General features: G+C 65.3%; 1 protein-coding gene across 2 annotated transcripts in view; it reads right to left on the minus strand.

Moving 5' to 3' along the window:
* LOC140402988 (uncharacterized) overlaps nt 1–26,985 on the minus strand; it is an 89,411-nt gene that overhangs the window by 50,291 nt on the left and 12,135 nt on the right. For both annotated transcript variants that reach the window (XR_011938205.1, XM_072490643.1), the window contains exon 3: nt 5,373–5,461. Coding sequence is in view for 1 of the 2 variants with exons in the window: in XM_072490643.1 (XP_072346744.1) it covers nt 5,373–5,461 (89 nt within the window). In the remaining variant the exon portion in view is untranslated. The remainder of the gene's footprint in view (nt 1–5,372; nt 5,462–26,985) is intronic.

Raw genomic sequence — 26,985 nt, forward strand, 5'->3', positions numbered from 1 at the left:
AGGTTACAGAGATAGGGAGGGGGTGTAGGGGCTGCAGGAGGTTACAGGGATAGGGAGGGGGTGTAGGGGCTGGAGGAGGTTACAGAGATAGGGAGGGGGCGTAGGGGGCTGGAGGAGGTTACAGAGATAGGGAGGGGGTGCAGGGGGTGTAGGAGGTTACAGAGATAGGGATGGGTGTAGGGGCTGGAGGAGGTTACAGGGATAGGGAGGGTGTGTAGGGGCTGGAGGAGGTTGCATAGATAGGGAGGGGGTGTAGGGGCTGGAGGAGGTTACAGGGATAGGGAGGGGGCGAAGGAGGTTACAGAGATAGGGCGGGTGTGTAGTGGCTGGAGGAGGTTACAGAGATAGGGAGGGGGTGTGGGGCCTGGAGGAGGTTACAGAGATAGGGATGGGGTGTGGGGCCTGGAGGAGGTTACAGAGATAGGGAGGGGGTGTAGGGGCTGGAGGAGGTTACAGAGATAGGGAGGGGGTGTAGGGGCTGGAGGAGGTTACAGAGATAGGGAGGGGGTGTATTGGCTGGAGGAGGTTACAGAGATAGGGAGGGGGTGTAGGGACTGGAGGAGGTTACAGAGATAGGGAGGTGGTGTAGGGGCTGGAGGAGGTTACAGAGATAGGGTGGGGGCGTAGGGGGCTGGAGAAGGTTACAGAGATAGGGATGGGTGTAGGGACTGCAGGAGGTTACAGTGATAGGGAGGGGGTGTCGGGGTTGGAGGAGTTTACAGAGATAGGGAGGGGGTGCAGCGTCTGGAGGAGGTTACAGAGATAGGGAGGGGGTGAAGGAGGTTACAGAGATAGGGCGGGGGTGTAGGGGCTCTAGGAGGTTACAGAGGTAGGGAGGGGGTGTAGGGGGCTGGAGGTGGTTACAGAGATAGGGAGAGGGTGGAGGGGCTGGAGGAGGTTACACAGATAGGGAGGGGATGTAGGGGCTGGAGGAGGTTACAGAGATAGGGAGGTGTGTAGGGGGCTGGAGGTGGTGACAGAGACAGGGAGGGGGTGTAGGGGCTGCAGGAGGTTACAGAGATAGGGAGGGGGCGTAGGGGGCTGGAGGAGGTTACAGAGATAGGGAGGGGGCGTAGGGGGCTGGAGGAGGTTACAGAGATAGGGAGGGGGTGTAGGGGGTGTAGGAGGTTACAGCGATAGGGAGGGGGTGTAGCGTCTGGAGGAGGTTACAGAGATAGGGATGGGTGTAGGGGCTGCAGGAGGTTACAGTGATAGGGAGGGGGTGTAGCGTCTGGAGGAGGTTACAGAGATAGGGAGGGGGTGAAGGAGGTTACAGAGATAGGGCGGGGGTGTAGGGGCTCTGGGAGGTTACAGAGATAGGGAGGGGTGTAGGGGTTGGAGGAGGTTAGAGAGGTAGGGAGGGGGTGTAGGGGGCTGGAGGTGGTTACAGAGATAGGGAGAGGGTGGAGGGGCTGGAGGAGGTTACACAGATAGGGAGGGGATGTAGGGGCTGGAGGAGGTTACAGAGATAGTGAGGTGTGTAGGGGGCTGGAGGTGGTTCCAGAGACAGGGAGGGGGTGTAGGGGCTGGAGGAGGTTACAGAGATAGGGAGGGGGTGTAGTGGTTGGAGTGGGTTACAGAGATAGGGACTGGGTGTAGGGGCTGGAGGAGGTTACAGAGATAGGGAGGGGGTGTAGGGGCTGGAGGAGGTTACAGAGATAGGGAGGGGGTGTAGGGGTTGGAGGAGGTTACAGAGATAGGGAGGGGGTGTAGGGGCTGGAGGAGGTTACAGAGATAGGGAGGGGGTGTAGGGGTTGGAGGAGGTTAGAGAGATAGGGAGGGGGTGTAGGGGCTGGAGGAGGTTACAGATATAGGGAAGGGCTGGAGGAGGTTACAGAGGTAGGGAGAGGGTGGAGGGGCTGGAAGAGGTTTCAGAGATAGGGAGGGGGGTGTAGGGCTGGAGTAGGTTACAGAGATAGGGAGGGGTGTAGGGGGCTGGAGGTGGTTACAGAGATAGGGAGGGGGTGTAGGGGCTGGAGGTGGTTACAGAGATAGGGAGGGGGTGTAGGGGATGGAGTGGGTTACAGGGATAGGAACTGGGTGTAAGGGCTGGAGGAGGTTACAGAGATAGGGAGGAGTGTAGGGGGCTGGAGGTGGTTACAGAGACAGGGAGGGGGCGTTGGGGCTGGAGGAAGTTACAGAGGTAGGGAGGGGGTGTAGGGGCTGGAGGAGGTTACAGAGATTGGGAGGGGGTGTAGGGCCTGGAGGAGGTTACAGAGATAGGGAGGGAGTGTAGGGGCTGGAGGAGGTTACAGAGATAGGCAAGGGCTGGAGGAGGTTACAGAGGTAGGGAGGGGGTGTAGGGACTTGAGGAGGTTACATAGATAGGGAGGGGGTGTAGGGGCTGGAGGAGGTTACAGGGATAGGGAGGGGGTGAAGGAGGTTACAGAGATAGGGCGGGGGTGTAGGGGCTGGAGGAGGTTACTGAGATAGGGAGGGGGTGTGGGGCCTGGAGGAGGTTACAGAGATAGGGACGGGGTGTGGGGCCTGGAGGAGGTTACAGAGATAGGGAGGGGGTGTAGGGACTGGAGGAGGTTACAGAGATAGGGAGGTGGTGTAGGGGCTGGAGGAGGTTACAGAGATAGTGAGGGGGTGTAGGGGCTGCAGGAGGTTACAGGGATAGGGAGGGGCTGTAGGGGCTGGAGGAGGTTACAGAGATAGGGAGGGGGCGTAGGGGGCTGGAGGAGGTTACAGAGATAGGGAGGGGGTGTAGGGGGTGTAGGAGGTTACAGAGATAGGGATGGGTGTAGGGGCTGCAGGAGGTTACAGTGATAGGGAGGGGGTGTAGGGGTTGGAGGAGTTTACAGAGATAGGGAGGGGGTGTAGGGGCTGGAGGAGGTTACAGAGATAGGGAGGTGGTGTAGGGGCTGGAGGAGGTTACAGAGATAGGGAGGGGGTGTGGGGCCTGGAGGAGGTTACAGAGATAGGAACGGGGTGTGGGGCCTGGAGGAGGTTACAGAGATAGGGAGGGGGTGTAGGGACTGGAGGAGGTTACAGAGATAGGGAGGTGGTGTAGGGGCTGGAGGAGGTTACAGAGATAGTGAGGGGGTGTAGGGGCTGCAGGAGGTTACAGGGATAGGGAGGGGCTGTAGGGGCTGGAGGAGGTTACAGAGATAGGGAGGGGGCGTAGGGGGCTGGAGGAGGTTACAGAGATAGGGAGGGGGTGTAGGGGGTGTAGGAGGTTACAGAGATAGGGATGGGTGTAGGGGCTGCAGGAGGTTACAGTGATAGGGAGGGGGTGTAGGGGTTGGAGGAGTTTACAGAGATAGGGAGGGGGTGTAGGGGCTGGAGGAGGTTACAGAGATAGGCAAGGGCTGGAGGAGGTTACAGAGGTAGGGAGGGGGTGTAGGGACTTGAGGAGGTTACAGGGATAGGGAGGGTGTGTAGGGGCTGGAGGAGGTTACATAGATAGGGAGGGGGTGTAGGGGCTGGAGGAGGTTACAGGGATAGGGAGGGGGTGAAGGAGGTTACAGAGATAGGGCGGGGGTGTAGGGGCTGGAGGAGGTTACTGAGATAGGGAGGGGGTGTGGGGCCTGGAGGAGGTTACAGAGATAGGGACGGGGTGTGGGGCATGGAGGAGGTTACAGAGATAGGGAGGGGGTGTAGGGACTGGAGGAGGTTACAGAGATAGGGAGGTGGTGTAGGGGCTGGAGGAGGTTACAGAGATAGGGAGGGGGTGTAGGGGCTGGAGGAGGTTACAGAGATAGGGAGGGGGTGTAGGGGCTGGAGGAGGTTACAGAGATAGGGAGGGGGTGTAGGGGCTGCAGGAGGTTACAGGGATAGGGAGGGGGTGTAGGGGCTGGAGGAGGTTACAGAGATAGGGAGGGGGCGTAGGGGGCTGGAGGAGGTTACAGAGATAGGGAGGGGGTGTAGGGGTTGGAGGAGTTTACAGAGATAGGGAGGGGGTGTAGCGTCTGGAGGAGGTTACAGAGATAGGGAGGGGGTGAAGGAGGTTACAGAGATAGGGCGGGGGTGTAGGGGCTCTAGGAGGTTACAGAGATAGGGAGGTGGTGTAGGGGGTGTAGGAGGTTACAGAGATAGGGATGGGTGTAGGGGCTGCAGGAGGTTACAGAGATAGGGAGGGGGTGTAGGGGGTGTAGGAGGTTACAGAGATAGGGATGGGTGTAGGGGCTGCAGGAGGTTACAGAGATAGGGAAGGGCTGGAGGAGGTTACAGAGGTAGGGAGAGGGTGGAGGGGCTGGAAGAGGTTACAGAGATAGGGAGGGGGGTGTAGGGGCTGGAGGAGGTTACAGAGACAGGGAGGGGTGTAGGGGGCTGGAGGTGGTTACAGAGACAGGGAGGGGGTGTAGGGGCTAGAGGAGGTTACAGAGATAGGGAGGAGGGGGTGTAGGGGCTGGAGGAGGTTACAGGGATAGGGAGGAGGTGTAGGGACTGGAGGAGGTTACAGAGATAGGGAGGGGGTGTAGGGGCTGGAGGAGGTTACAGAGATAGGGAGGGGGTGTAGGGGCTGCAGGAGGTTACAGGGATAGGGAGGGGGTGTAGGGGCTGGAGGAGGTTACAGAGATAGGGAGGGGGCGTAGGGGGCTGGAGGAGGTTACAGAGATAGGGAGGGTGTGTAGGGGTATAGGAGGTTACAGAGATAGGGATGGGTGTAGGGGCTGCAGGAGGTTACAGTGATAGGGAGGGGGTGTAGGGGTTGGAGGAGTTTACAGAGATAGGGAGGGGGTGTAGTGGCTGGAGGAGGTTACAGAGATCGGGAGGGGGTGTAGGGACTCGAAGATGTTACAGAGATAGGGTGGGGGTGTAGGGACTGGAGGAGGTTACAGAGATAGGGAGGGGATGTGGGGGCTGGAGGAGGGTACAGAGATAGGGAGGGGGTGTAGGGGCTGGAGGAGGTTACAGAGTTAGGGAGGGGGCAGGGGCTGGAGAAGGTTACAGAGATAGGGAGGGGGTGTAGGGGCTGGAGGGGGTTACAGAGATAGGGAGGGGGTGTAGGGGCTGGAGGAGGTTACAGAGATAGAGAGGTGGTGTAGGGACTGGAGGAGGTTACAGAGGTAGGGAGGGGGTGTAGGTGCTGGAGGACGTTACAGAGATAGGGAGGGGGTGTAGGGGCTGGAGGAGGTTACAGAGATAGGGAGGGAGTGTAGGGACTGGAGGTGGTTACAGAGATAGGGAGGGAGTGTAGGGACTGGAGGAGGTTACAGAGATAGGGAGGGGGCGTAGGGGAGTGGAGGAGGTTACAGAGATAGGGAGGGGAATGTTGGCCATGGAGGGATTTGAAGACGGGAATGGGAAATGTTAAATGGAGGTGTTCGGGGGTAAAGGGACTCGATCTGAATCCTTTCAGGAAAGATGGGGAGGGGCAGAGGACCAGGCTGCTGGTGAATTGAGGCATTAACATTCACTCTTACCCTCCAAATCCCGAGCCTCCATATCGACTCGACAGGACAGAAGGAGGTCCAAACAGTCCGTGTAACCTCGGCAAGCGGCGGTGTGGAATCTGCCAAGAAAATACACCGTGAGTGGGGGACGGGGAGTGAGGGATATGGAGTGGGGGATATGGAGTGGGGGATATGGAATAGGGGATGTTGATTGGGGGATATGGAGTGGGGGATATGGAATGGGGGGTATGGAGTGGGGGATATGGAATGGGGATATGGAATAGGGGATGTTGAGTGGGGGATATGGAGTGGGGGATTTGGAATGGGGGATATGGAATGGGGGGTATGGAGTGGGGGGTATGGAATGGGGGATATGGAGTGGGGGATATGGAGTGGGGGATATGGAATAGGGGATGTTGAGTGGGGGATATGGAGTGGGGGATATGGAATGGGGGGTATGGAGTGGGGGATATGGAATGGGGGATATGGAGTGGGGGATATGGAATGGGGGGTATGGAGTGGGGGATATGGAGTGGGGGATATGGAATGGGTGGTATGGAGTGGGGGATATCGAATGGGGGATATGGAGTGGGGGATATGGAATGGGGGGTATGGAGTGGGGGATATGGAATGGGGGTATGGAGTGGGAGATATGGAATGGGGGATATGGAGTGGTGGATATGGAGTGGGGGGATATGGAGTGGGGGGATCTGGAGTGGGGGGATATGGAGTGGGGGGATATGGAGTGGGGGATATGGAATGGGGGGTATGGAGTGGGGGATATGGAATGGGGGATATGGAGTGGGGGATATGCAGTGGGATGTATGGAGTGGGGGATATGGTGGGTAATATGGAATGGGGGTATGGAGTGGGGTTTATGGAATGGGGGATATGGATTGGGGATATGGAGTGGGTGATATGGAGTGGGGATATGGAGTAGGGGATGTGCAGTGGGGAATGTGGAGTGGGGGATGTGGAGTGGGGGATGTGGAGTGGGGGATTTGGAGTGGGTGATATGGAATGGGGGTATGGAGTGACGGATATGGAGTGGGTAATATGGAATGGGGGATATGGAATGGGGGATATGGAGTGGGGGATATGGAGTGGGTGTTATGGAGTGGGGATATGGAATGGGGGATGTGGAGTGTGGGATTTGGAGTGGGGGATGTGGAGTGGGGGATATGGAGTGGGTGATATGGAATGGGGGTATGGAGTGGGGAATATGGAATTATGGGATATGGAGTGGGGGATATGGAGTGGGTGATATGGAGTGGGTGATATGGAGTGGGGATATGGAGTGGGGGATGTGGAGTGGGGGATGTGGAGTGGGGATATGGAGTGGGTGATATGGAATGGGGGGTATGGAGTGGGGGATATGGAGTGGGTAATATGGAATGGGGGTATGGAGTGGGGGATATGGAATGGGAGATATGGAGTGGGGATATGGAGTGGGTGATATGGAGTGGGGATATGGAGTGGGGGATGTGGAGTGGGGGATATGGAGTGGGGGATGTGGAGTGGAGGATATGGAGTGGGGGATGTGGAGTGAGGATATGGAGTGGGGGATATGGAGTGGGGGATATGGAGTGGGGGATGTGGAGTGGGGGATATGGAGTGGGGGATATGGAGTGGGGGATGTGGAGTGAGGATATGGAGTGGGGGATATGCAGGGGAATATGGAGTGGGTGGAGTGGGGGATGTGGAGTGGGGGATATGGAGTGGGGGATGTGGAGTGGGGGATATGGAGTGGGGGATATGGGGTGGGGGATATGGAGTGGGGGTTATGGAGTGGGGATATGGAGTGGGAGATATGGAGTGGGGGATAAGGAGTGGGGGATGTGGAGTGGGGGATGTGGAGTGGGGGATGTGGAGTGGGGGATGTGGAGTGGGGGATATGGAGTGGGGGATGTGGAGTGGGGGATATGGTGTGGGAGATATGGAGTGGGGATATGGAGTGGGGGATATGGGGTGGGGGATATGGAGCGGGGGAATTGGAGCGGGGGTTCTGGAGCGGGGGTTATGGAGCGGGGATATGGAGCGGGGGATATGGAGCGGGTGATATGGAGTTTGGGATTTGGAGTCGGGGATGTGGAGTGGGGGATTTGGAGTGAGGGATTTGGAGTGGGGGATATGGAGTGGGGGATATGGAGTGGGGGATATGGAGTGGGGGATGTGGAGTGGGGGATGTGGAGTGGGGGATGTGGAGTGGGGGATATGGAGCGGGGATGTGGAGTGGGGGATGTGGAGTGGGGGATGTGGAGTGGGGGATATGGGGTGGGGGATATGGAGTGGGAGATACGGAGTGGGAGATATGGAGTGGGGGATAAGGAGTGGGGGATGTGGAGTGGGGGATGTGGAGTGGGGGATGTGGAGTGGGGGATGTGGAGTGGGGGTTATGGAGTGGGGGATGTGGAGTGGGGGATGTGGTGTGGGGGAATATGGTGTGGGGGATGTGGAGTGGGGGATATGGAGTGGGGGATGTGGAGTGGGGATATGGAATGGGGGGTATGGAGTGGGGGATATGGAGTGGGAGATATGGAGTGGGATTATGGAGTGGGGGATATGGGGTGGGGGATATGGAGTGGGGGATATGGAATGGGGGATTTTGGGTGGGGGACATGGAGTGGGTGATATGGAGTTGGGAATCGAGTGGGGGATATGGAGCTGGGAATCTGGAGTGTGGGATATGGAAGGGGGAAATGGAGTGGGGGATATGGAGTTGAATATGGAGTGGGGCATATGGAGTGGGGGATATGGAGTGGGGGATATGGAGTGGGGGATATGAAGTGGGGGATATGGAGTGGGGGATATGGAGTGGAGGATATGGAGTGGGGGCTATGGAGAGGGGGATTTAGAGTGGGTGATGTGGAGTTGGGAATCTGAAGTGGGGGATATGGAGTGGGGGATATGGAGTGGGGGATATGGAGTGGGGAATATGGAGTGGGGGATATGGAGTGGGGATATGCAGGGGACTACGGAGTGGGGGATATCGAGTGGGGGATGTGCAGTGGGGGATATGGAGTAGGGGAATATTGAGTTGGGGATATCAGAGGGTATATGGAGTTTGAGGAAGGTGGTGAGTTGGAAGGAGGTGGCGAGTTGGGGGGGGTGGGAGTTGGGAGGGTGGGGAGTTGGGGGGAGTTGGGGGGTTGGTGGGGAGGTGGGGAGTTGGGTCGAGGTGGGGAGTTGGGGGGGATGGGGAGTTGGGGGGTGGTGGGCGTTGGGGGGTGATGGGGAGTTGTGGGGTGGTGGGGAGTTGGGGGGAGGTAGGGAGTTGGGGGGAGGTAGGGAGTTGGGGGGTGGTGGGGAGTTGGGGGGCGGTGGGGAGTTGGGGGAGGTGGGGAGTTGGGGGGTGGTGGGAAATTGGGGGGAGGTGGGGAGTTGGGGGGTGGTGGGGCGTTGGGGGGATGGTGGGGGAGGTGGGGAGTTGGGGGGATGGTGGGGACTTGGGGGGATGGTGGGGGAGGTGGGAAGTTGGTGGGGAGTTAGGGGGTGGTGGGGAGTTGGGGGCGAGGTGGGGAGTTGGGGGGTGGTGGGGTGATGGGGGCGAGGTGGGGAGTTGGGGGTGGTGGGGAGTTGGGGGGAGCTGGGGGCGAGGTGGGGAGTTGGGGGGGATGGTGGGGAGTTGGGGGAATGGTGTGGAGGTGGGGGGATGGTGGGGAGTTGTGGGGTGGTGGGGAGTTGGGGTCGAGGTGGGGAGTTTGGGGGGTGGTGGGGAGTTGGGGGGGATGGTGGGGAGTTGGGGGGTGGTGGGGAGTTGGGGGGATGGTGGGGAGTTGGGGGATGGTGGGGAGTTGGGGCGATGGTGGGGAGTTGGGGGGAGGTGGGGAGTTGGGGGTGGTGGGGAGTTGGGGGGGATGGTGGGGAGTTGGGGGGGATGGTGGGGAGTTGGGGGGATGGTGGGGAGTTGGGGGATGGTGGGGAGCTGGGGGGGTGGTGGGGAGTTGGGGGCGGTGGGGAGTTGGGGGTGATGGTGGGGAGTTGGGGGGTGGTGGGGAGTTGGGGGGTGAGGTGGGGAGTTGGGGGGAGGTGGGGAGTTGTGGGGGATGGTGGGGAGTTGGGGGGGATGGTGGGGAGTTGGGGGGGATGGTGGGGAGTTGGGGGATGGCGGGGAGCTGGGGGGATGGTGGGGAGGTGGGGAGTTGGGGGGATGGTGTGGAGTTGGGGGGGTGGTGGGGAGTTGGGGGGTTGGTGGGGAGTTGGGGGGGTGGTGGGGAGTTGGGGGGGAGTTGAGGGGGATGGTGGGGAGTTGGTGGGGATGGTGGGGAGTTGGGGTGGGTGGGTGGGGAGTTGGGGGGATGGTGGGGAGTTGGGGGGGATGGTCGGGAGTTGGGGGGGATGGTGGGGAGTTGGGGGAGGTGGGGAGTTGGGGGTGATGGTGGGGAGTTGGGGGGATGGTGGGGAGTTGGGGGGGTGGGGAGTTGGGGGGATGGAGGGGAGTTGGGGGGATGGTGGGGAGTTGGGGGGGATGGTGGGGAGTTGGGGGGGATGGTGGGGGATGTAGGGAGTTGGGGGGTGTTGGGGGAGGTGGGGAGTGGTGGGGAGTTGGGGGGATGGTGGGGAGTTGGGGGGGTGGTGGGGAGTTGGGGGGAGTTGAGGGGGATGGTGGGGAGTTGGAGGGGATGGTGGGGAGTTGGGGGGGTGGTGGGGAGTTGGGGGGATGGTGGGGAGTTGGGGGGGATGGTGGGGAGTTGGGGGGATGGTGGGGAGTTGGGGAGTTGGGGGGGAGTTGGGGGGATGGTGGGGAGTTGGGGGGATGGTGGGGAGTTGGGGGGGGAGGTGGGGAGTTGGGGGTGATGGTGGGGAGTTGGGGGGATGGTGGGGAGTTGGGGGGGATGGTGGGGAGTTGGGGGGGATGGTGGGGGAGGTAGGGAGTTGGGGGGTGGTGGGGGAGGTGGGGAGTGGTGGGGAGTTGGGGGGGATGGTGGGGAGTTGGGGGGATGGTGGGGAGTTGGGGGGGATGGTGGGGATTGGGGGGATGGTGGGAGTTGGGGGGATGGTGGGGAGTTGGGGGGATGGTGGGGAGTTGGGGGGGATGGTGGGGAGTTGGGGATGGTGGGGAGTTGGGGGGATGGTGGGGAGTTGGGGGGGAGGTGGGGAGTTGGGGTGATGGTGGGGAGTTGGGGGGGATGGTGGGGAGTTGGGGGCATGGTGGGGAGTTGGGGGGCAGTGGGGAGTTTGGGGTGATGGTGGGGAGTTGGGGGGTGGTGGGGAGTTGGGGGGATGGTGGGGAGTTGGGGGGATGGTGGGGAGCTGGGGGTGATGGTGGGAAGTTGGGGGGATGGTGGGTAGTTGGGGGGTTGGGGAGTTGGGGGGGTGGTGGTGAGTTGGGGGGGTGGTGAGGAGTTGGGGGGGATGGTGGGTTGGGGGGTGGCGGGGAGTTGGGGGGGGTGGGGGGATGGTGGGGAGTTGGGGGGATGGTGGGGAGTTGGGGGGGATGGTGGGGAGTTGGGGGGGATGGTGGGGGAGGTAGGGAGTTGGGGGGTGGTGGGGAGTTGGGGGGATGGTGGGGAGTTGGGGGTGATGGTGGGGAGTTGGGGGGATGGTGGGGAGCTGGGGGGTGGTGAGGAGTTGGGGGGTGGTGGGGAGTTGGGGGGTGGTGGGGAGTTGGGGGTGATGGTGGGGAGTTGGGGGGTGGTAGGGAGTTGGGGGGCGAGGTGAGGAGTTGGGGGGGATGGTGGGGAGTTGGGGGGGATGGTGGGGAGTTGGGGGGGATTGTGGTGGAGTTGGGAGGGTGGTGGGGAGTTTGGGGGATGGTGGGGAGTTGGGGGGGATGGTGGGGAGTTGGGGGGGATGGTGGGGAGTTGGGGGGAGGTGGGGAGTTGGGGGTGATGGTGGGGAGTTGGGGGGATGGTGGGGAGTTGGGGGGGGGTGGGGAGTTGGGGGGATGGTGGGGAGTTGGGGGGATGGGGGGGAGTTGAGGGGGATGGTGTGGAGTTGGAGGGGATGGTGGGGAGTTGGGGGAGTGGTGGGGAGTTGGGGGGATGGTGGGGACTTGGGGGGGATGGTGGGGAGTTGGGGGGATGGTGGGGAGTTGGTGAGTTGGGGGGAGTTGGGGGTGATGGTTGGGAGGGTTGGTGGGGAGTTGGGGGGGAGGTGGCAAGTTGGGGGTGATGGTGGGGAGTTGGGGGGATGGTGGGGAGTTGGGGGGGTGGGGAGTTGGGGGGATGGTGGGGAGTTCGGGTGGATGGTGGGGAGTTGGGGGGGATGGTGGGGGAGGTAGGGAGTTGGGGGGTGGTGGGAGAGGTGGGGAGTGGTGGGGAGTTGGGGGGATGGTGGGGAGTTGGGGGGATGGTGGGGAGTTGGGGGGGATGGTGGGGAGTTGGGGGGGATGGTGGGGAGTTGGGGGGATGGTGGGGAGTTGGGGGGTGGTGGGGAGCTAGGGGCGAGGTGGGGTGTTTGGGGGGAGGTGGGGAGTTGGGGGGGATGGTGGGGAGTTGGGGGGGATGGTGGGGAGTTGGGGGGATGGTGGGGAGTTGGGGGGGGATGGTGGGGAGTTGGGGGGATGGTGGGGAGTTGGGGGGGATGGTGGGGAGTTGGGGGGATGGTGGGGAGTTGGGGGGATGTTGGGGAGTCGGGGGGTAGGTGGGGAGTTGGGGGGATGGTGGGGAGTTGGGGGGAATGGTGGGGAGTTGGGGGGGAAGGTGGGGAGTTGGGGGGCGGTGGGGATTTGGGGGGGGGTGGGGAGTTGGGGGGATGGTGGGGAGTTGGGGGGGAGGTGGGGAGCTGGGGGTGATGGTGGGGAGTTGGGGGGATGGTTGGTAGTGGGGGGGTGGGGAGTTGAGGGGGTGGTGGGGAGTTGGGGGGGATGGTGGGATGGGGGGTGGCGGGGAGTTCGGGGGTGGTGGGGAGTTGGTGGGATGGTGGTGAGTTGGGGGGGATGGTGGGGAGTTGGGGGGATGGTGGGGGAGGTAGGGAGTTGGGGGGTGGTGGGGAGTTGGGGGGATGTTGGGGAGTTGGGGGTGATGGGGGGGATGGTGGGGAGTTGAGGGGGTGGGGAGTTGGGGGGGGATGGTGGTGAGTTGGGGGGATGGTGGGGGCGGTGGGGAGTTGGGGGATGGTGGGGAGTTGGGGGGTGGTGGGGAGTTGGGGGGGATGGTGGGGAGTTGTGGGGATGGTGGGGAGTTGGGGGGATGGTGGGGAGTTGGGGGGGATGGTGGGGAGTTGGGGGGATGGTGGGGAGTTGGGGGGGATGGTGGGGAGTTGGGGGGGATGGTGGGGAGTTGGGGGGTGGTAGGGAGTTGGGGGGGATGGTGGGGAGTTGGGGGATGGTGGGGAGTTGGGGGGGATGGTGGGGAGTTGGGGGGATGGTGGGGAGTTGGGAGGGGATGGTGGGGGATGGTGGGGAGTTGGGGGGATGTTGGGGGGATGGTGGGGAGTTGGGGGGCGGTGGGGAGTTGGGGAGGATGGTGGGGAGTTGGGGGGGAGGTGGGGAGTTGGGGGGGTGTTGGGGAGTTGGGGGGATGATAGGGAGTTGGGTGGAGGTGGGGATCTGGGGGTGATGGTGGGGAGTTGGGGGGATGGTGGGTAGTTGGGGGGGTGGGGAGTTGGGGGGGTGGTGGGGAGTTGGGGGGGATGGTGGGTTGGGGGGTGGCGGGGGGTTCGGGGGTGGTGGGGAGTTGGGGGGATGGTGGGGAGTTGGGGGGGATGGTGGGGAGTTGGGGGGGATGGTGGGGGAGGTAGGGAGTTGGGGGGTGGTGAGGAGTTGGGGGGATGGTGGGGAGTTGGGGGTGATGGTGGGGAGTTGGGGGGATGGTGGGGAGTTGGGGGGGTGAGGAGTTGGGGGGGATGGTGGGGAGTTGGGGGGATGGTGGGGTCGGTGGGGAGTTGGGGGATGGTGGGGAGTTAGGGGTGGTGGGGAGTTGGGGGGGATGGTGGGGAGATGTGGGGATGGTGGGGAGTTGGGGGGATGGTGGGGAGTTGGGGGGCGGTGGGGAGTTGGGGGGATGGTGGGGAGTTGGGGGGGATGGTGGGGAGTTGGGGGGAGGTGGGGAGTTGGGGGGATGGTGGGGAGTTGGGGGGATGGTGTGGAGTTGGGGGGTGGTAGGGAGTTGGGGGGATGGTGGGGAGTTGGGGGATGGTGGGGAGTTGGGGGGGATGGTGGGGAGTTGGGGGGATGGTGGGGAGTTGGGGGCGGATGGTGGGGGATGGTGGGTAGTTGGGGGATGTTGGGGGGATGGTGGATAGTTGGGGGGCGGTGGGGAGTTGGGGGGGTGTTGGGGAGTTGGGGGGATAGTAGGGCGGTGGGGAGTTGGGGGGGATGGTGGGGAGTTGGGGGGGATGGTGGGGAGTTGGGGGGGAGGTAGGGAGTTGGGGGATGGTGGGGAGTTGGGGGGTGGCGGGGAGTTGGGGGGATGGTGGGGAGTTGGGGGGGCTGGGGAGTTGGGGGGATGGTAGGGAGTTGGGGGGATGGTGCGGGCGGTGGGGAGTTGGGGGATGGTGGGGAGTTGGGGGGTGGTGGGGAGTTGGGGGGAATGGTGGGGAGTTGGGGAGTTGGGGGGGATGGTGGGGAGTTGGGGGGGATGGTGGGGAGTTGGGGGGGTGGGGAGTTGGGGGGGATGGTGGGGAGTTGGGGGGATGGTGGGGGCGGTGGGGAGTTGGGGGATGGTGGGGAGTTGGGGGATCGTGGGGAGTTGGGGGGATGGTGGGGAGTTGGGGAGTTGGGGGGGATGGTGGGGAGTTGGGGGGGATGGTGGGGAGTTGGGGAGTTGGGGGGGATGGTCTGTAGTTGGGGGGATGGTGGGGAGTTGGGGGGATGGTGGGGAGTTGGGAGGGTGGTGGGAGTGGGGGGGATGGTGGGGAGTTGGTGAGTTGGTGAGGAGTTGGGGGGTTGGTGGGGACTTGGGAGGGTGGTGGGAGATGGGGGGATGGTGGGGAGTTGGTGAGTTGGGGGGGAGTTGGGGGGTTGGTGGGGAGTTGGGGGGAGTTGAGGGGGATGGTGAGGAGTTGGGGGGGATGGTGGGGTGTTGGGGGGATGGTGGGGAGTTGGGGGGGGGTGGGGAGTTGGGGGGATGGTGGGGAGTCGGGGGGATAGTGTGGGCGATGGGGAGTTGGGGGTGATTGTGCGGAGTTGGGGGGATGGTGGGGAGTTGGGGGGGTGGTGGGGAGTTGGGGGGTGGCGGGGAGTTGGGGGGATGGTGGGGAGTTGGGGGTTGGTGGGGAGTTGGGGGGTGGTGGGGAGTTGGGGGGATGGTGGGGAGTTGGGGGGATGGTGGGGAGTTGGGGGGATGGTGGGGAGTTGGGGGATGGTGGGGAGCTGGGGGGATGGTGGGGAGTTGGGGGGATGGTGGGTAGTTGGGGGGATGGTGGGGAGTTGGGGGGGAGTTGAGGGGGATGGTGTGGAGTTGGAGGGGATGGTGGGGAATTGGGGGAGTGGTGGGGAGTTGGGGGGATGGTGGGGAGTTGGGGGGGACTTGGGGGGGATGGTGGGGAGTTGGCGGGATGGTGGGGAGTTGGTGAGTTGGGGGGAGTTGGGGGGGATGGTTGGGAGTTGGGAGGGTTGGTGGGGAGTTGGGGGGGAGGTGGCAAGTTGGGGGTGATGGTGGGGTGTTGGGGGGATGGTGGGGAGTTGGGGGTGATTGTGGGGGAGGGGGGAGTTGGGAGGATGGTGGGGAGTTGGGGGTGGTGGGGAGTTGGGTGTGATTGTGGGGGAGGGGGGAGTTGGGGGGATGGCGGGGAGTTGGGGGGGTGGTGGGGAGTTGGGGGGATGGTGGGGAGTTGGGGAGTTGGGGGGGAGTTGGGGAGTTGGGGGGTTGGCGGGGAGTTGGGGGTGGTGGGGAGTTGGGGGTGATTGTGGGGGAGGGGGGAGTTGGGGGGATGGTGGGGAGTTGGGGAGTTGGGGGGGATGTGGTGAGTTGGGGGGATGGTGGGGAGTTGGGGGGGAGTTGGGTGGATGGTGGGGAGTTGGGGCGTTGGGGGGGAGTTGGGGGGGATGGTGGGGAGTTGGGGAGATGGTGGGGAGTTGGGGGTGATTGTGGTGGAGGGGGGAGTTAGGGGGATGGTGGGGAGTTGGGGAGTTGGGGGGGATGGTGTGGAGTTGGGGGTGGTGGGGAGTTGGGGGTGATTGTGGGGGAGGGGGGAGTTGGGGGGATGGTGGGGAGTTGGGGAGTTGGGGGGGATGGAGGGGAGTTGGGGGGGATGGTGGGGAGTTGGGGGTGATTGTGGGGGAGGGGGGAGTTGGGGGGATGGTGGGGAGTTGGGAGTGGTGGGGAGTTGGGGGTGATTGTGGGGGAGGGGGGAGTTGGGGGGATGGTGGGGAGTTTGGGGGTGGTGGGGAGTTGGGGAGTCGTGGGGGGGATGGTGGGGAGTTGGGGGTGATTGTGGGGGTGGCGGGGAGTTGGGGGGTGGTGGGGAGTTGGGGGAATGGTGTGGAGGTGGGGGGATGGTGGGGAGTTGTGGGGTGGTGTGGAGTTGGGGTCGAGGTGGGGAGTTTGGGGGGTGGTGGGGAGTTGGGGGGGATGGTGGGGAGTTGGGGGGTGGTGGGGAGTTGGGGGGGAGTTGAGGGGGATGGTGAGGAGTTGGGGGGGATGGTGGGGTGTTGGGGGGATGGTGGGGAGTTGGGGGGGGGTGGGGAGTTGGGGGGATGGTGGGGAGTCGGGGGGATAGTGTGGGCGATGGGGAGTTGGGGGTGATTGTGCGGAGTTGGGGGGATGGTGGGGAGTTGGGGGGGTGGTGGGGAGTTGGGGGGTGGCGGGGAGTTGGGGGGATGGTGGGGAGTTGGGGGTTGGTGGGGAGTTGGGGGGTGGTGGGGAGTTGGGGGGATGGTGGGGAGTTGGGGGGATGGTGGGGAGTTGGGGGGATGGTGGGGAGTTGGGGGATGGTGGGGAGCTGGGGGGATGGTGGGGAGTTGGGGGGATGGTGGGTAGTTGGGGGGATGGTGGGGAGTTGGGGGGGAGTTGAGGGGGATGGTGTGGAGTTGGAGGGGATGGTGGGGAATTGGGGGAGTGGTGGGGAGTTGGGGGGATGGTGGGGAGTTGGGGGGGACTTGGGGGGGATGGTGGGGAGTTGGCGGGATGGTGGGGAGTTGGTGAGTTGGGGGGAGTTGGGGGGGATGGTTGGGAGTTGGGAGGGTTGGTGGGGAGTTGGGGGGGAGGTGGCAAGTTGGGGGTGATGGTGGGGTGTTGGGGGGATGGTGGGGAGTTGGGGGTGATTGTGGGGGAGGGGGGAGTTGGGAGGATGGTGGGGAGTTGGGGGTGGTGGGGAGTTGGGTGTGATTGTGGGGGAGGGGGGAGTTGGGGGGATGGCGGGGAGTTGGGGGGGTGGTGGGGAGTTGGGGGGATGGTGGGGAGTTGGGGAGTTGGGGGGGAGTTGGGGAGTTGGGGGGTTGGCGGGGAGTTGGGGGTGGTGGGGAGTTGGGGGTGATTGTGGGGGAGGGGGGAGTTGGGGGGATGGTGGGGAGTTGGGGAGTTGGGGGGGATGTGGTGAGTTGGGGGGATGGTGGGGAGTTGGGGGGGAGTTGGGTGGATGGTGGGGAGTTGGGGCGTTGGGGGGGAGTTGGGGGGGATGGTGGGGAGTTGGGGAGATGGTGGGGAGTTGGGGGTGATTGTGGTGGAGGGGGGAGTTAGGGGGATGGTGGGGAGTTGGGGAGTTGGGGGGGATGGTGTGGAGTTGGGGGTGGTGGGGAGTTGGGGGTGATTGTGGGGGAGGGGGGAGTTGGGGGGATGGTGGGGAGTTGGGGAGTTGGGGGGGATGGTGGGGAGTTGGGGGGGATGGTGGGGAGTTGGGGGTGATTGTGGGGGAGGGGGGAGTTGGGGGGATGGTGGGGAGTTGGGAGTGGTGGGGAGTTGGGGGTGATTGTGGGGGAGGGGGGAGTTGGGGGGATGGTGGGGAGTTTGGGGGTGGTGGGGAGTTGGGGAGTCGTGGGGGGGATGGTGGGGAGTTGGGGGTGATTGTGGGGGTGGCGGGGAGTTGGGGGGTGGTGGGGAGTTGGGGGAATGGTGTGGAGGTGGGGGGATGGTGGGGAGTTGTGGGGTGGTGTGGAGTTGGGGTCGAGGTGGGGAGTTTGGGGGGTGGTGGGGAGTTGGGGGGGATGGTGGGGAGTTGGGGGGTGGTGGGGAGTTGGGGGGATGGTGGGGAGTTGGGGGATGGTGGGGAGTTGGGGCGATGGTGGGGAGTTGGGGGGAGGTGGGGAGTTGGGGGTGGTGGGGAGTTGGGGGGGATGGTGGGGAGTTGGGGGGGATGGTGGGGAGTTGGGGGGATGGTGGGGAGTTGGGGGATGGTGGGGAGCTGGGGGGGGTGGTGGGGAGTTGGGGGCGGTGGGGAGTTGGGGGTGATGGTGGGGAGTTGGGGGGTGGTGGGGAGTTGGGGGGTGAGGTGGGGAGTTGGGGGGAGGTGGGGAGTTGTGGGGGATGGTGGGGAGTTGGGGGGGATGGTGGGGAGTTGGGGGGGATGGTGGGGAGTTGGGGGATGGCGGAGAGCTGGGGGGATGGTGGGGAGGTGGGGAGTTGGGGGGATGGTGTGGAGTTGGGGGGGTGGTGGGGAGTTGGGGGGTTGGTGGGGAGTTGGGGGGGTGGTGGGGAGTTGGGGGGGAGTTGAGGGGGATGGTGGGGAGTTGGTGGGGATGGTGGGGAGTTGGGGTGGGTGGGTGGGGAGTTGGGGGGATGGTGGGGAGTTGGGGGGGATGGTCGGGAGTTGGGGGGGATGGTGGGGAGTTGGGGGAGGTGGGGAGTTGGGGGTGATGGTGGGGAGTTGGGGGGATGGTGGGGAGTTGGGGGGGTGGGGAGTTGGGGGGATGGAGGGGTGTTGGGGGGATGGTGGGGAGTTGGGGGGGATGGTGGGGAGTTGGGGGGGATGGTGGGGGATGTAGGGAGTTGGGGGGTGTTGGGGGAGGTGGGGAGTGGTGGGGAGTTGGGGGAATGGTGGGGAGTTGGGGGGGTGGTGGGGAGTTGGGGGGAGTTGAGGGGGATGGTGGGGAGTTGGAGGGGATGGTGGGGAGTTGGGGGGGTGGTGGGGAGTTGGGGGGATGGTGGGGAGTTGGGGAGTTGGGGGGGATGGTGGGGAGTTGGGGGGATGGTGGGGAGTTGGGGAGTTGGGGGGGAGTTGGGGGGATGGTGGGGAGTTGGGGGGATGGTGGGGAGTTGGGGGGGGGAGGTGGGGAGTTGGGGGTGATGGTGGGGAGTTGGGGGGATGGTGGGGAGTTGGGGGGGATGGTGGGGAGTTGGGGGGGATGGTGGGGGAGGTAGGGAGTTGGGGGGTGGTGGGGGAGGTGGGGAGTGGTGGGGAGTTGGGGGGGATGGTGGGGAGTTGGGGGGATGGTGGGGAGTTGGGGGGGATGGTGGGGATTGGGGGGATGGTGGGAGTTGGGGGGATGGTGGGGAGTTGGGGGGATGGTGGGGAGTTGGGGGGGGATGGTGGGGAGTTGGGGATGGTGGGGAGTTGGGGGGATGGTGGGGAGTTGGGGGGGAGGTGGGGAGTTGGGGTGATGGTGGGGAGTTGGGGGGGATGGTGGGAGTTGGGGGCATGGTGGGGAGTTGGGGGGCAGTGGGGAGTTTGGGGTGATGGTGGGGAGTTGGGGGGTGGTGGGAGTTGGGGGGATGGTGGGGAGTTGGGGGATGGTGGGGGGCTGGGGGTGATGGTGGGAAGTTGGGGGGATGGTGGGTAGTTGGGGGTTGGGGAGTTGGGGGGGTGGTGGTGAGTTGGGGGGGTGGTGAGGAGTTGGGGGGGATGGTGGGTTGGGGGGTGGCGGGGAGTTGGGGGGGGGGTTGGGGGGATGGGGGGAGTTGGGGGGATGGTGGGGAGTTGGGGGAATGGTGGGGAGTTGGGGGGGATGGTGGGGGAGGTAGGGAGTTGGGGGGTGGTGGGAGTTGGGGGGATGGTGGGGAGTTGGGGGTGATGGTGGGGAGTTGGGGGGATGGTGGGGAGCTGGGGGGTGGTGAGGAGTTGGGGGGTGGTGGGGAGTTGGGGGGTGGTGGGGAGTTGGGGGTGATGGTGGGGAGTTGGGGGGTGGTGGGGAGTTGGGGGGCGAGGTGAGGAGTTGGGGGGGGATGGTGGGGAGTTGGGGGGGATGGTGGGAGTTGGGGGGGATTGTGGGGAGTTGGGAGGGTGGTGGGGAGTTTGGGGGATGGTGGGGAGTTGGGGGGGATGGTGGGGAGTTGGGGGGGATGGTGGGGAGTTGGGGGGAGGTGGGGAGTTGGGGGTGATGGTGGGGAGTTGGGGGGATGGTGGGGAGTTGGGGGGGGGGTGGGGAGTTGGGGGGATGGTGGGGAGTTGGGGGGATGGGGGGGAGTTGAGGGGGATGGTTGGTGTGGATTTGGAGGGGATGGTGGGGAGTTGGGGGAGTGGTGGGGAGTTGGGGGGATGGTGGGGAGTTGGGGGGGACTTGGGGGGGATGGTGGGGAGTTGGGGGGATGGTGGGGAGTTGGTGAGTTGGGGGGGATGGTTGGGAGGGTTGGTGGGGAGTTGGGGGGGAGGTGGCAAGTTGGGGGTGATGGTGGGGAGTTGGGGGGATGGTGGGGAGTTGGGGGGGTGGGGAGTTGGGGGGATGGTGGGGAGTTGGGGGGGATGGTGGGGAGTTGGGGGGGATGGTGGGGGAGGTAGGGAGTTGGGGGGTGGTGGAGAGGTGGGGAGTGGTGGGGAGTTGGGGGGATGGTGGGGAGTTGGGGGGATGGTGGGGAGTTGGGGGGAATGGTGGGGAGTTGGGGGGGACGGTGGGGAGTTGGGGGGATGGTGGGGAGTTGGGGGGTGGTGGGGAGCTAGGGGCGAGGTGGGGTGTTTGGGGGGAGGTGGGGAGTTGGGGGGGATGGTGGGGAGTTGGGGGGTTGGTGGGGAGTTGGGGGGATGGTGGGGAGTTGGGGGGGGATGGTGGGGAGTTGGGGGGATGGTGGGGAGTTGGGGGGGATGGTGGGGAGTTGGGGGGATGGTGGGGAGTTGGGGGGATGTTGGGGAGTCGGGGGGTAGGTGGGGAGTTGGGGGGATGGTGGGGAGTTGGGGGGAATGGTGGGGAGTTGGGGGGGAAGGTGGGGAGTTGGGGGGCGGTGGGGATTTGGGGGGGGGTGGGGAGTTGGGGGGATGGTGGGGAGTTGGGGGGGAGGTGGGGAGCTGGGGGTGATGGTGGGGAGTTGGGGGGATGGTTGGTAGTGGGGGGGTGGGGAGTTGGGGGGGGGGTGGGGAGTTGGGGGGGATGGTGGGATGGGGGTTGGCGGGGAGTTCGGGGGTGGTGGGGAGTTGGTGGGATGGTGGTGAGTTGGGGGGGATGGTGGGGAGTTGGGGGGGATGGTGGGGGAGGTAGGGAGTTGTGGGGTGGTGGGGAGTTGGGGGGATGGTGGGGAGTTGGGGGTGATGGGGGGGATGGTGGGGAGTTGAGGGGGTGGGGAGTTGGGGGGGGATGGTGGTGAGTTGGGGGGATGGTGGGGGCGGTGGGGAGTTGGGGATGGTGGGGAGTTGGGGGGTGGTGGGGAGTTGGGGGGGATGGTGGGGAGTTGTGGGGATGGTGGGGAGTTGGGGGGATGGTGGGGAGTTGGGGGGGATGGTGGGGAGTTGGGGGGATGGTGGGGAGTTGGGGGGATGGTGGGGAGTTGGGGGGGATGGTGGGGAGTTGGGGGGTGGTAGGGAGTTGGGGGGGATGGTGGGGAGTTGGGGGATGGTGGGGAGTTGGGGGGGATGGTGGGGAGTTGGGGGGATGGTGGGGAGTTGGGAGGGGATGGTGGGGGATGGTGGGGAGTTGGGGGGATGTTGGGGGGATGGTGGGGAGTTGGGGGGCGGTGGGGAGTTGGGGAGGATGGTGGGGAGTTGGGGGGGAGGTGGGGAGTTGGGGGGGTGTTGGGGAGTTGGGGGGATGATAGGGAGTTGGGTGGAGGTGGGGAGCTGGGGGTGATGGTGGGGAGTTGGGGGGATGGTGGGTAGTTGGGGGGGTGGGGAGTTGGGGGGGTGGTGGGGAGTTGGGGGGGATGGTGGGTTGGGGGGGTGGCGGGGGGTTCGGGGGTGGTGGGGAGTTGGGGGGATGGTGGGGAGTTGGGGGGGATGGTGGGGAGTTGGGGGGGATGGTGGGGGAGGTAGGGAGTTGGGGGGTGGTGAGGAGTTGGGGGGATGGTGGGGAGTTGGGGGTGATGGTGGGGATTTGGGGGGATGGTGGGGAGTTGGGGGGGTGAGGAGTTGGGGGGGATGGTGGGGAGTTGGGGGGATGGTGGGGTCGGTGGGGAGTTGGGGGATGGTGGGGAGTTAGGGGTGGTGGGGAGTTGGGGGGGATGGTGGGGAGATGTGGGGATGGTGGGGAGTTGGGGGGATGGTGGGGAGTTGGGGGGCGGTGGGGAGTTGGGGGGATGGTGGGGAGTTGGGGGGGATGGTGGGGAGTTGGGGGGAGGTGGGGAGTTGGGGGGATGGTGGGGAGTTGGGGGGATGGTGTGGAGTTGGGGGGTGGTACGGAGTTGGGGGGATGGTGGGGAGTTGGGGGATGGTGGGGAGTTGGGGGGGATGGTGGGGAGTTGGGGGGATGGTGGGGAGTTGGGGGCGGATGGTGGGGGATGGTGGGTAGTTGGGGGATGTTGGGGGGATGGTGGATAGTTGGGGGGCGGTGGGGAGTTGGGGGGGTGTTGGGGAGTTGGGGGGATAGTAGGGCGGTGGGGAGTTGGGGGGGATGGTGGGGAGTTGGGGGGGATGGTGGGGAGTTGGGGGGGAGGTAGGGAGTTGGGGGATGGTGGGGAGTTGGGGGGTGGCGGGGAGTTGGGGGGATGGTGGGGAGTTGGGGGGGCTGGGGAGTTGGGGGGATGGTAGGGAGTTGGGGGGATGGTGCGGGCGGTGGGGAGTTGGGGGATGGTGGGGAGTTGGGGGGTGGTGGGGAGTTGGGGGGAATGGTGGGGAGTTGGGGAGTTGGGGGGGATGGTGGGGAGTTGGGGGGGATGGTGGGGAGTTGGGGGGGTGGGGAGTTGGGGGGGATGGTGGGGAGTTGGGGGGATGGTGGGGGCGGTGGGGAGTTGGGGGATGGTGGGGAGTTGGGGGATCGTGGGGAGTTGGGGGGATGGTGGGGAGTTGGGGAGTTGGGGGGGATGGTGGGGAGTTGGGGGGGATGGTGGGGAGTTGGGGAGTTGGGGGGGATGGTCTGTAGTTGGGGGGATGGTGGGGAGTTGGGGGGATGGTGGGGAGTTGGGAGGGTGGTGGGAGTTGGGGGGATGGTGGGGAGTTGGTGAGTTGGTGAGGAGTTGGGGGGTTGGTGGGGACTTGGGAGGGTGGTGGGAGTTGGGGGGATGGTGGGGAGTTGGTGAGTTGGGGGGGAGTTGGGGGGTTGGTGGGGAGTTGGGGGGGAGTTGAGGGGGATGGTGAGGAGTTGGGGGGGTTGGTGGGGTGTTGGGGGGATGGTGGGGAGTTGGGGGGGGTGGGGAGTTGGGGGGATGGTGGGGAGTTGGGGGATAGTGTGGGCGATGGGGAGTTTGGGGTGATTGTGCGGAGTTGGGGGGATGGTGGGGAGTTGGGGGGGTGGTGGGGAGTTGGGGGGTGGCGGGGAGTTGGGGGGATGGTGGGGAGTTGGGGGTTGGTGGGGAGTTGGGGGGTGGTGGGGAGTTGGGGGGATGGTGGGGAGTTGGGGGGATGGTGGGGAGTTGGGGGGATGGTGGGGAGTTGGGGGATGGTGGGGAGCTGGGGGGGATGGTGGGGAGTTGGGGGGATGGTGGGGAGTTGGGGGGATGGTGGGGAGTTGGGGGGGAGTTGAGGGGGATGGTGTGGAGTTGGAGGGGATGGTGGGGAGTTGGGGGAGTGGTGGGGAGTTGGGGGGATGGTGGGGAGTTGGGGGGGACTTGGGGGGGATGGTGGGGAGTTGGGAGGGTTGGTGGGGAGTTGGGGGGGAGGTGGCAAGTTGGGGGTGATGGTGGGGTGTTGGGGGGATGGTGGGGAGTTGGGGGTGATTGTGGGGGAGGGGGGAGTTGGGAGGATGGTGGGGAGTTGGGGGTGGTGGGGAGTTGGGTGTGATTGTGGGGGAGGGGGGAGTTGGGGGGATGGCGGGGAGTTGGGGGGGTGGTGGGGAGTTGGGGGGATGGTGGGGAGTTGGGGAGTTGGGGGGGAGTTGGGGAGTTGGGGGGTTGGCGGGGAGTTGGGGGTGGTGGGGAGTTGGGGGTGATTGTGGGGGAGGGGGGAGTTGGGGGGATGGTGGGGAGTTGGGGAGTTGGGGGGGATGGTGGTGAGTTGGGGGGGTGGTGGGGAGTTGGGGGGGAGTTGGGTGGATGGTGGGGAGTTGGGGCGTTGGGGGGGAGTTGGGGGGGATGGTGGGGAGTTGGGGAGATGGTGGGGAGTTGGGGGTGATTGTGGTGGAGGGGGGAGTTAGGGGGATGGTGGGGAGTTGGGGAGTTGGGCGGGATGGTGGGCAGTTGGGGGTGGTGGGGAGTTGGGGGTGATTGTGGGGGAGGGGGGAGTTGGGGGGATGGTGGGGAGTTGGGGAGTTGGGGGGGATGGTGGGGAGTTGGGGGGGATGGTGGGGAGTTGGGGGTGATTGTGGGGAGGGGGGAGTTGGGGGGATGGTGGGGAGTTGGGAGTGGTGGGGAGTTGGGGGTGATTGTGCGGGAGGGGGGAGTTGGGGGGATGGTGGGGAGTTTGGGGGTGGTGGGGAGTTGGGGAGTCGGGGGGGATGGTGGGGAGTTGGGGGTGATTGTGTGGGTGGCGGGGAGTTGGGGGGATGGTGGGGAGTTGGGGGTGATGGGGGGGATGGTGGGGAGTTGAGGGGGTGGGGAGTTGGGGGGGGATGGTGGTGAGTTGGGGGGATGGTGGGGGCGGTGGGGAGTTGGGGGATGGTGGGGAGTTGGGGGGTGGTGGGGAGTTGGGGGGGATGGTGGGGAGTTGTGGGGATGGTGGGGAGTTGGGGGGATGGTGGGGAGTTGGGGGGGATGGTGGGGAGTTGGGGGGATGGTGGGGAGTTGGGGGGGATGGTGGGGAGTTGGGGGGGATGGTGGGGAGTTGGGGGGTGGTAGGGAGTTGGGGGGGATGGTGGGGAGTTGGGGGATGGTGGGGAGTTGGGGGGGATGGTGGGGAGTTGGGGGGATGGTGGGGAGTTGGGAGGGGATGGTGGGGGATGGTGGGGAGTTGGGGGGATGTTGGGGGGATGGTGGGGAGTTGGGGGGCGGTGGGGAGTTGGGGAGGATGGTGGGGAGTTGGGGGGGAGGTGGGGAGTTGGGGGGGTGTTGGGGAGTTGGGGGGATGATAGGGAGTTGGGTGGAGGTGGGGAGCTGGGGGTGACGGTGGGGAGTTGGGGGGATGGTGGGTAGTTGGGGGGGTGGGGAGTTGGGGGGGTGGTGGGGGGTTGGGGGGGATGGTGGGTTGGGGGGGTGGCGGGGGGTTCGGGGGTGGTGGGGAGTTGGGGGGATGGTGGGGAGTTGGGGGGGATGGTGGGGAGTTGGGGGGGATGGTGGGGGAGGTAGGGAGTTGGGGGGTGGTGAGGAGTTGGGGGGATGGTGGGGAGTTGGGGGTGATGGTGGGGAGTTGGGGGGATGGTGGGGAGTTGGGGGGGTGAGGAGTTGGGGGGGATGGTGGGGAGTTGGGGGGATGGTGGGGTCGGTGGGGAGTTGGGGGATGGTGGGGAGTTAGGGGTGGTGGGGAGTTGGGGGGGATGGTGGGGAGATGTGGGGATGGTGGGGAGTTGGGGGGATGGTGGGGAGTTGGGGGGCGGTGGGGAGTTGGGGGGATGGTGGGGAGTTGGGGGGGATGGTGGGGAGTTGGGGGGAGGTGGGGAGTTGGGGGGATGGTGGGGAGTTGGGGGGATGGTGTGGAGTTGGGGGGTGGTACGGAGTTGGGGGGATGGTGGGGAGTTGGGGGATGGTGGGGAGTTGGGGGGGATGGTGGGGAGTTGGGGGGATGGTGGGGAGTTGGGGGCGGATGGTGGGGGATGGTGGGTAGTTGGGGGATGTTGGGGGGATGGTGGATAGTTGGGGGGCGGTGGGGAGTTGGGGGGGTGTTGGGGAGTTGGGGGGATAGTAGGGCGGTGGGGAGTTGGGGGGGATGGTGGGGAGTTGGGGGGGATGGTGGGGAGTTGGGGGGGAGGTAGGGAGTTGGGGGATGGTGGGGAGTTGGGGGGTGGCGGGGAGTTGGGGGGATGGTGGGGAGTTGGGGGGGCTGGGGAGTTGGGGGGATGGTAGGGAGTTGGGGGGATGGTGCGGGCGGTGGGGAGTTGGGGGATGGTGGGGAGTTGGGGGGTGGTGGGGAGTTGGGGGGAATGGTGGGGAGTTGGGGAGTTGGGGGGGATGGTGGGGAGTTGGGGGGGATGGTGGGGAGTTGGGGGGGTGGGGAGTTGGGGGGGATGGTGGGGAGTTGGGGGGATGGTGGGGGCGGTGGGGAGTTGGGGGATGGTGGGGAGTTGGGGGATCGTGGGGAGTTGGGGGGATGGTGGGGAGTTGGGGAGTTGGGGGGGATGGTGGGGAGTTGGGGGGGATGGTGGGGAGTTGGGGAGTTGGGGGGGATGGTCTGTAGTTGGGGGGATGGTGGGGAGTTGGGGGGATGGTGGGGAGTTGGGAGGGTGGTGGGAGTTGGGGTGATGGTGGGGAGTTGGTGAGTTGGTGAGGAGTTGGGGGGTTGGTGGGGACTTGGGAGGGTGGTGGGAGTTGGGGGGATGGTGGGGAGTTGGTGAGTTGGGGGGGAGTTGGGGGGTTGGTGGGGAGTTGGGGGGGAGTTGAGGGGGATGGTGAGGAGTTGGGGGGGTTGGTGGGGTGTTGGGGGGATGGTGGGGAGTTGGGGGGGGTGGGGAGTTGGGGGGATGGTGGGGAGTTGGGGGATAGTGTGGGCGATGGGGAGTTTGGGGTGATTGTGCGGAGTTGGGGGGATGGTGGGGAGTTGGGGGGGTGGTGGGGAGTTGGGGGGTGGCGGGGAGTTGGGGGGATGGTGGGGAGTTGGGGGTTGGTGGGGAGTTGGGGGGTGGTGGGGAGTTGGGGGGATGGTGGGGAGTTGGGGGGATGGTGGGGAGTTGGGGGATGGTGGGGAGTTGGGGGATGGTGGGGAGCTGGGGGGGATGGTGGGGAGTTGGGGGGATGGTGGGGAGTTGGGGGGATGGTGGGGAGTTGGGGGGGAGTTGAGGGGGATGGTGTGGAGTTGGAGGGGATGGTGGGGAGTTGGGGGAGTGGTGGGGAGTTGGGGGGATGGTGGGGAGTTGGGGGGGACTTGGGGGGGATGGTGGGGAGTTGGGAGGGTTGGTGGGGAGTTGGGGGGGAGGTGGCAAGTTGGGGGTGATGGTGGGGTGTTGGGGGGATGGTGGGGAGTTGGGGGTGATTGTGGGGGAGGGGGGAGTTGGGAGGATGGTGGGGAGTTGGGGGTGGTGGGGAGTTGGGTGTGATTGTGGGGGAGGGGGGAGTTGGGGGGATGGCGGGGAGTTGGGGGGGTGGTGGGGAGTTGGGGGGATGGTGGGGAGTTGGGGAGTTGGGGGGGAGTTGGGGAGTTGGGGGGTTGGCGGGGAGTTGGGGGTGGTGGGGAGTTGGGGGTGATTGTGGGGGAGGGGGGAGTTGGGGGGATGGTGGGGAGTTGGGGAGTTGGGGGGGATGGTGGTGAGTTGGGGGGGTGGTGGGGAGTTGGGGGGGAGTTGGGTGGATGGTGGGGAGTTGGGGCGTTGGGGGGGAGTTGGGGGGGATGGTGGGGAGTTGGGGAGATGGTGGGGAGTTGGGGGTGATTGTGGTGGAGGGGGGAGTTAGGGGGATGGTGGGGAGTTGGGGAGTTGGGGGGGATGGTGGGCAGTTGGGGGTGGTGG

Source organism: Scyliorhinus torazame, chromosome 26, assembly GCF_047496885.1.
Source record: "Scyliorhinus torazame isolate Kashiwa2021f chromosome 26, sScyTor2.1, whole genome shotgun sequence".
NCBI classification, from domain to species: Eukaryota; Metazoa; Chordata; class Chondrichthyes; order Carcharhiniformes; family Scyliorhinidae; genus Scyliorhinus; species Scyliorhinus torazame.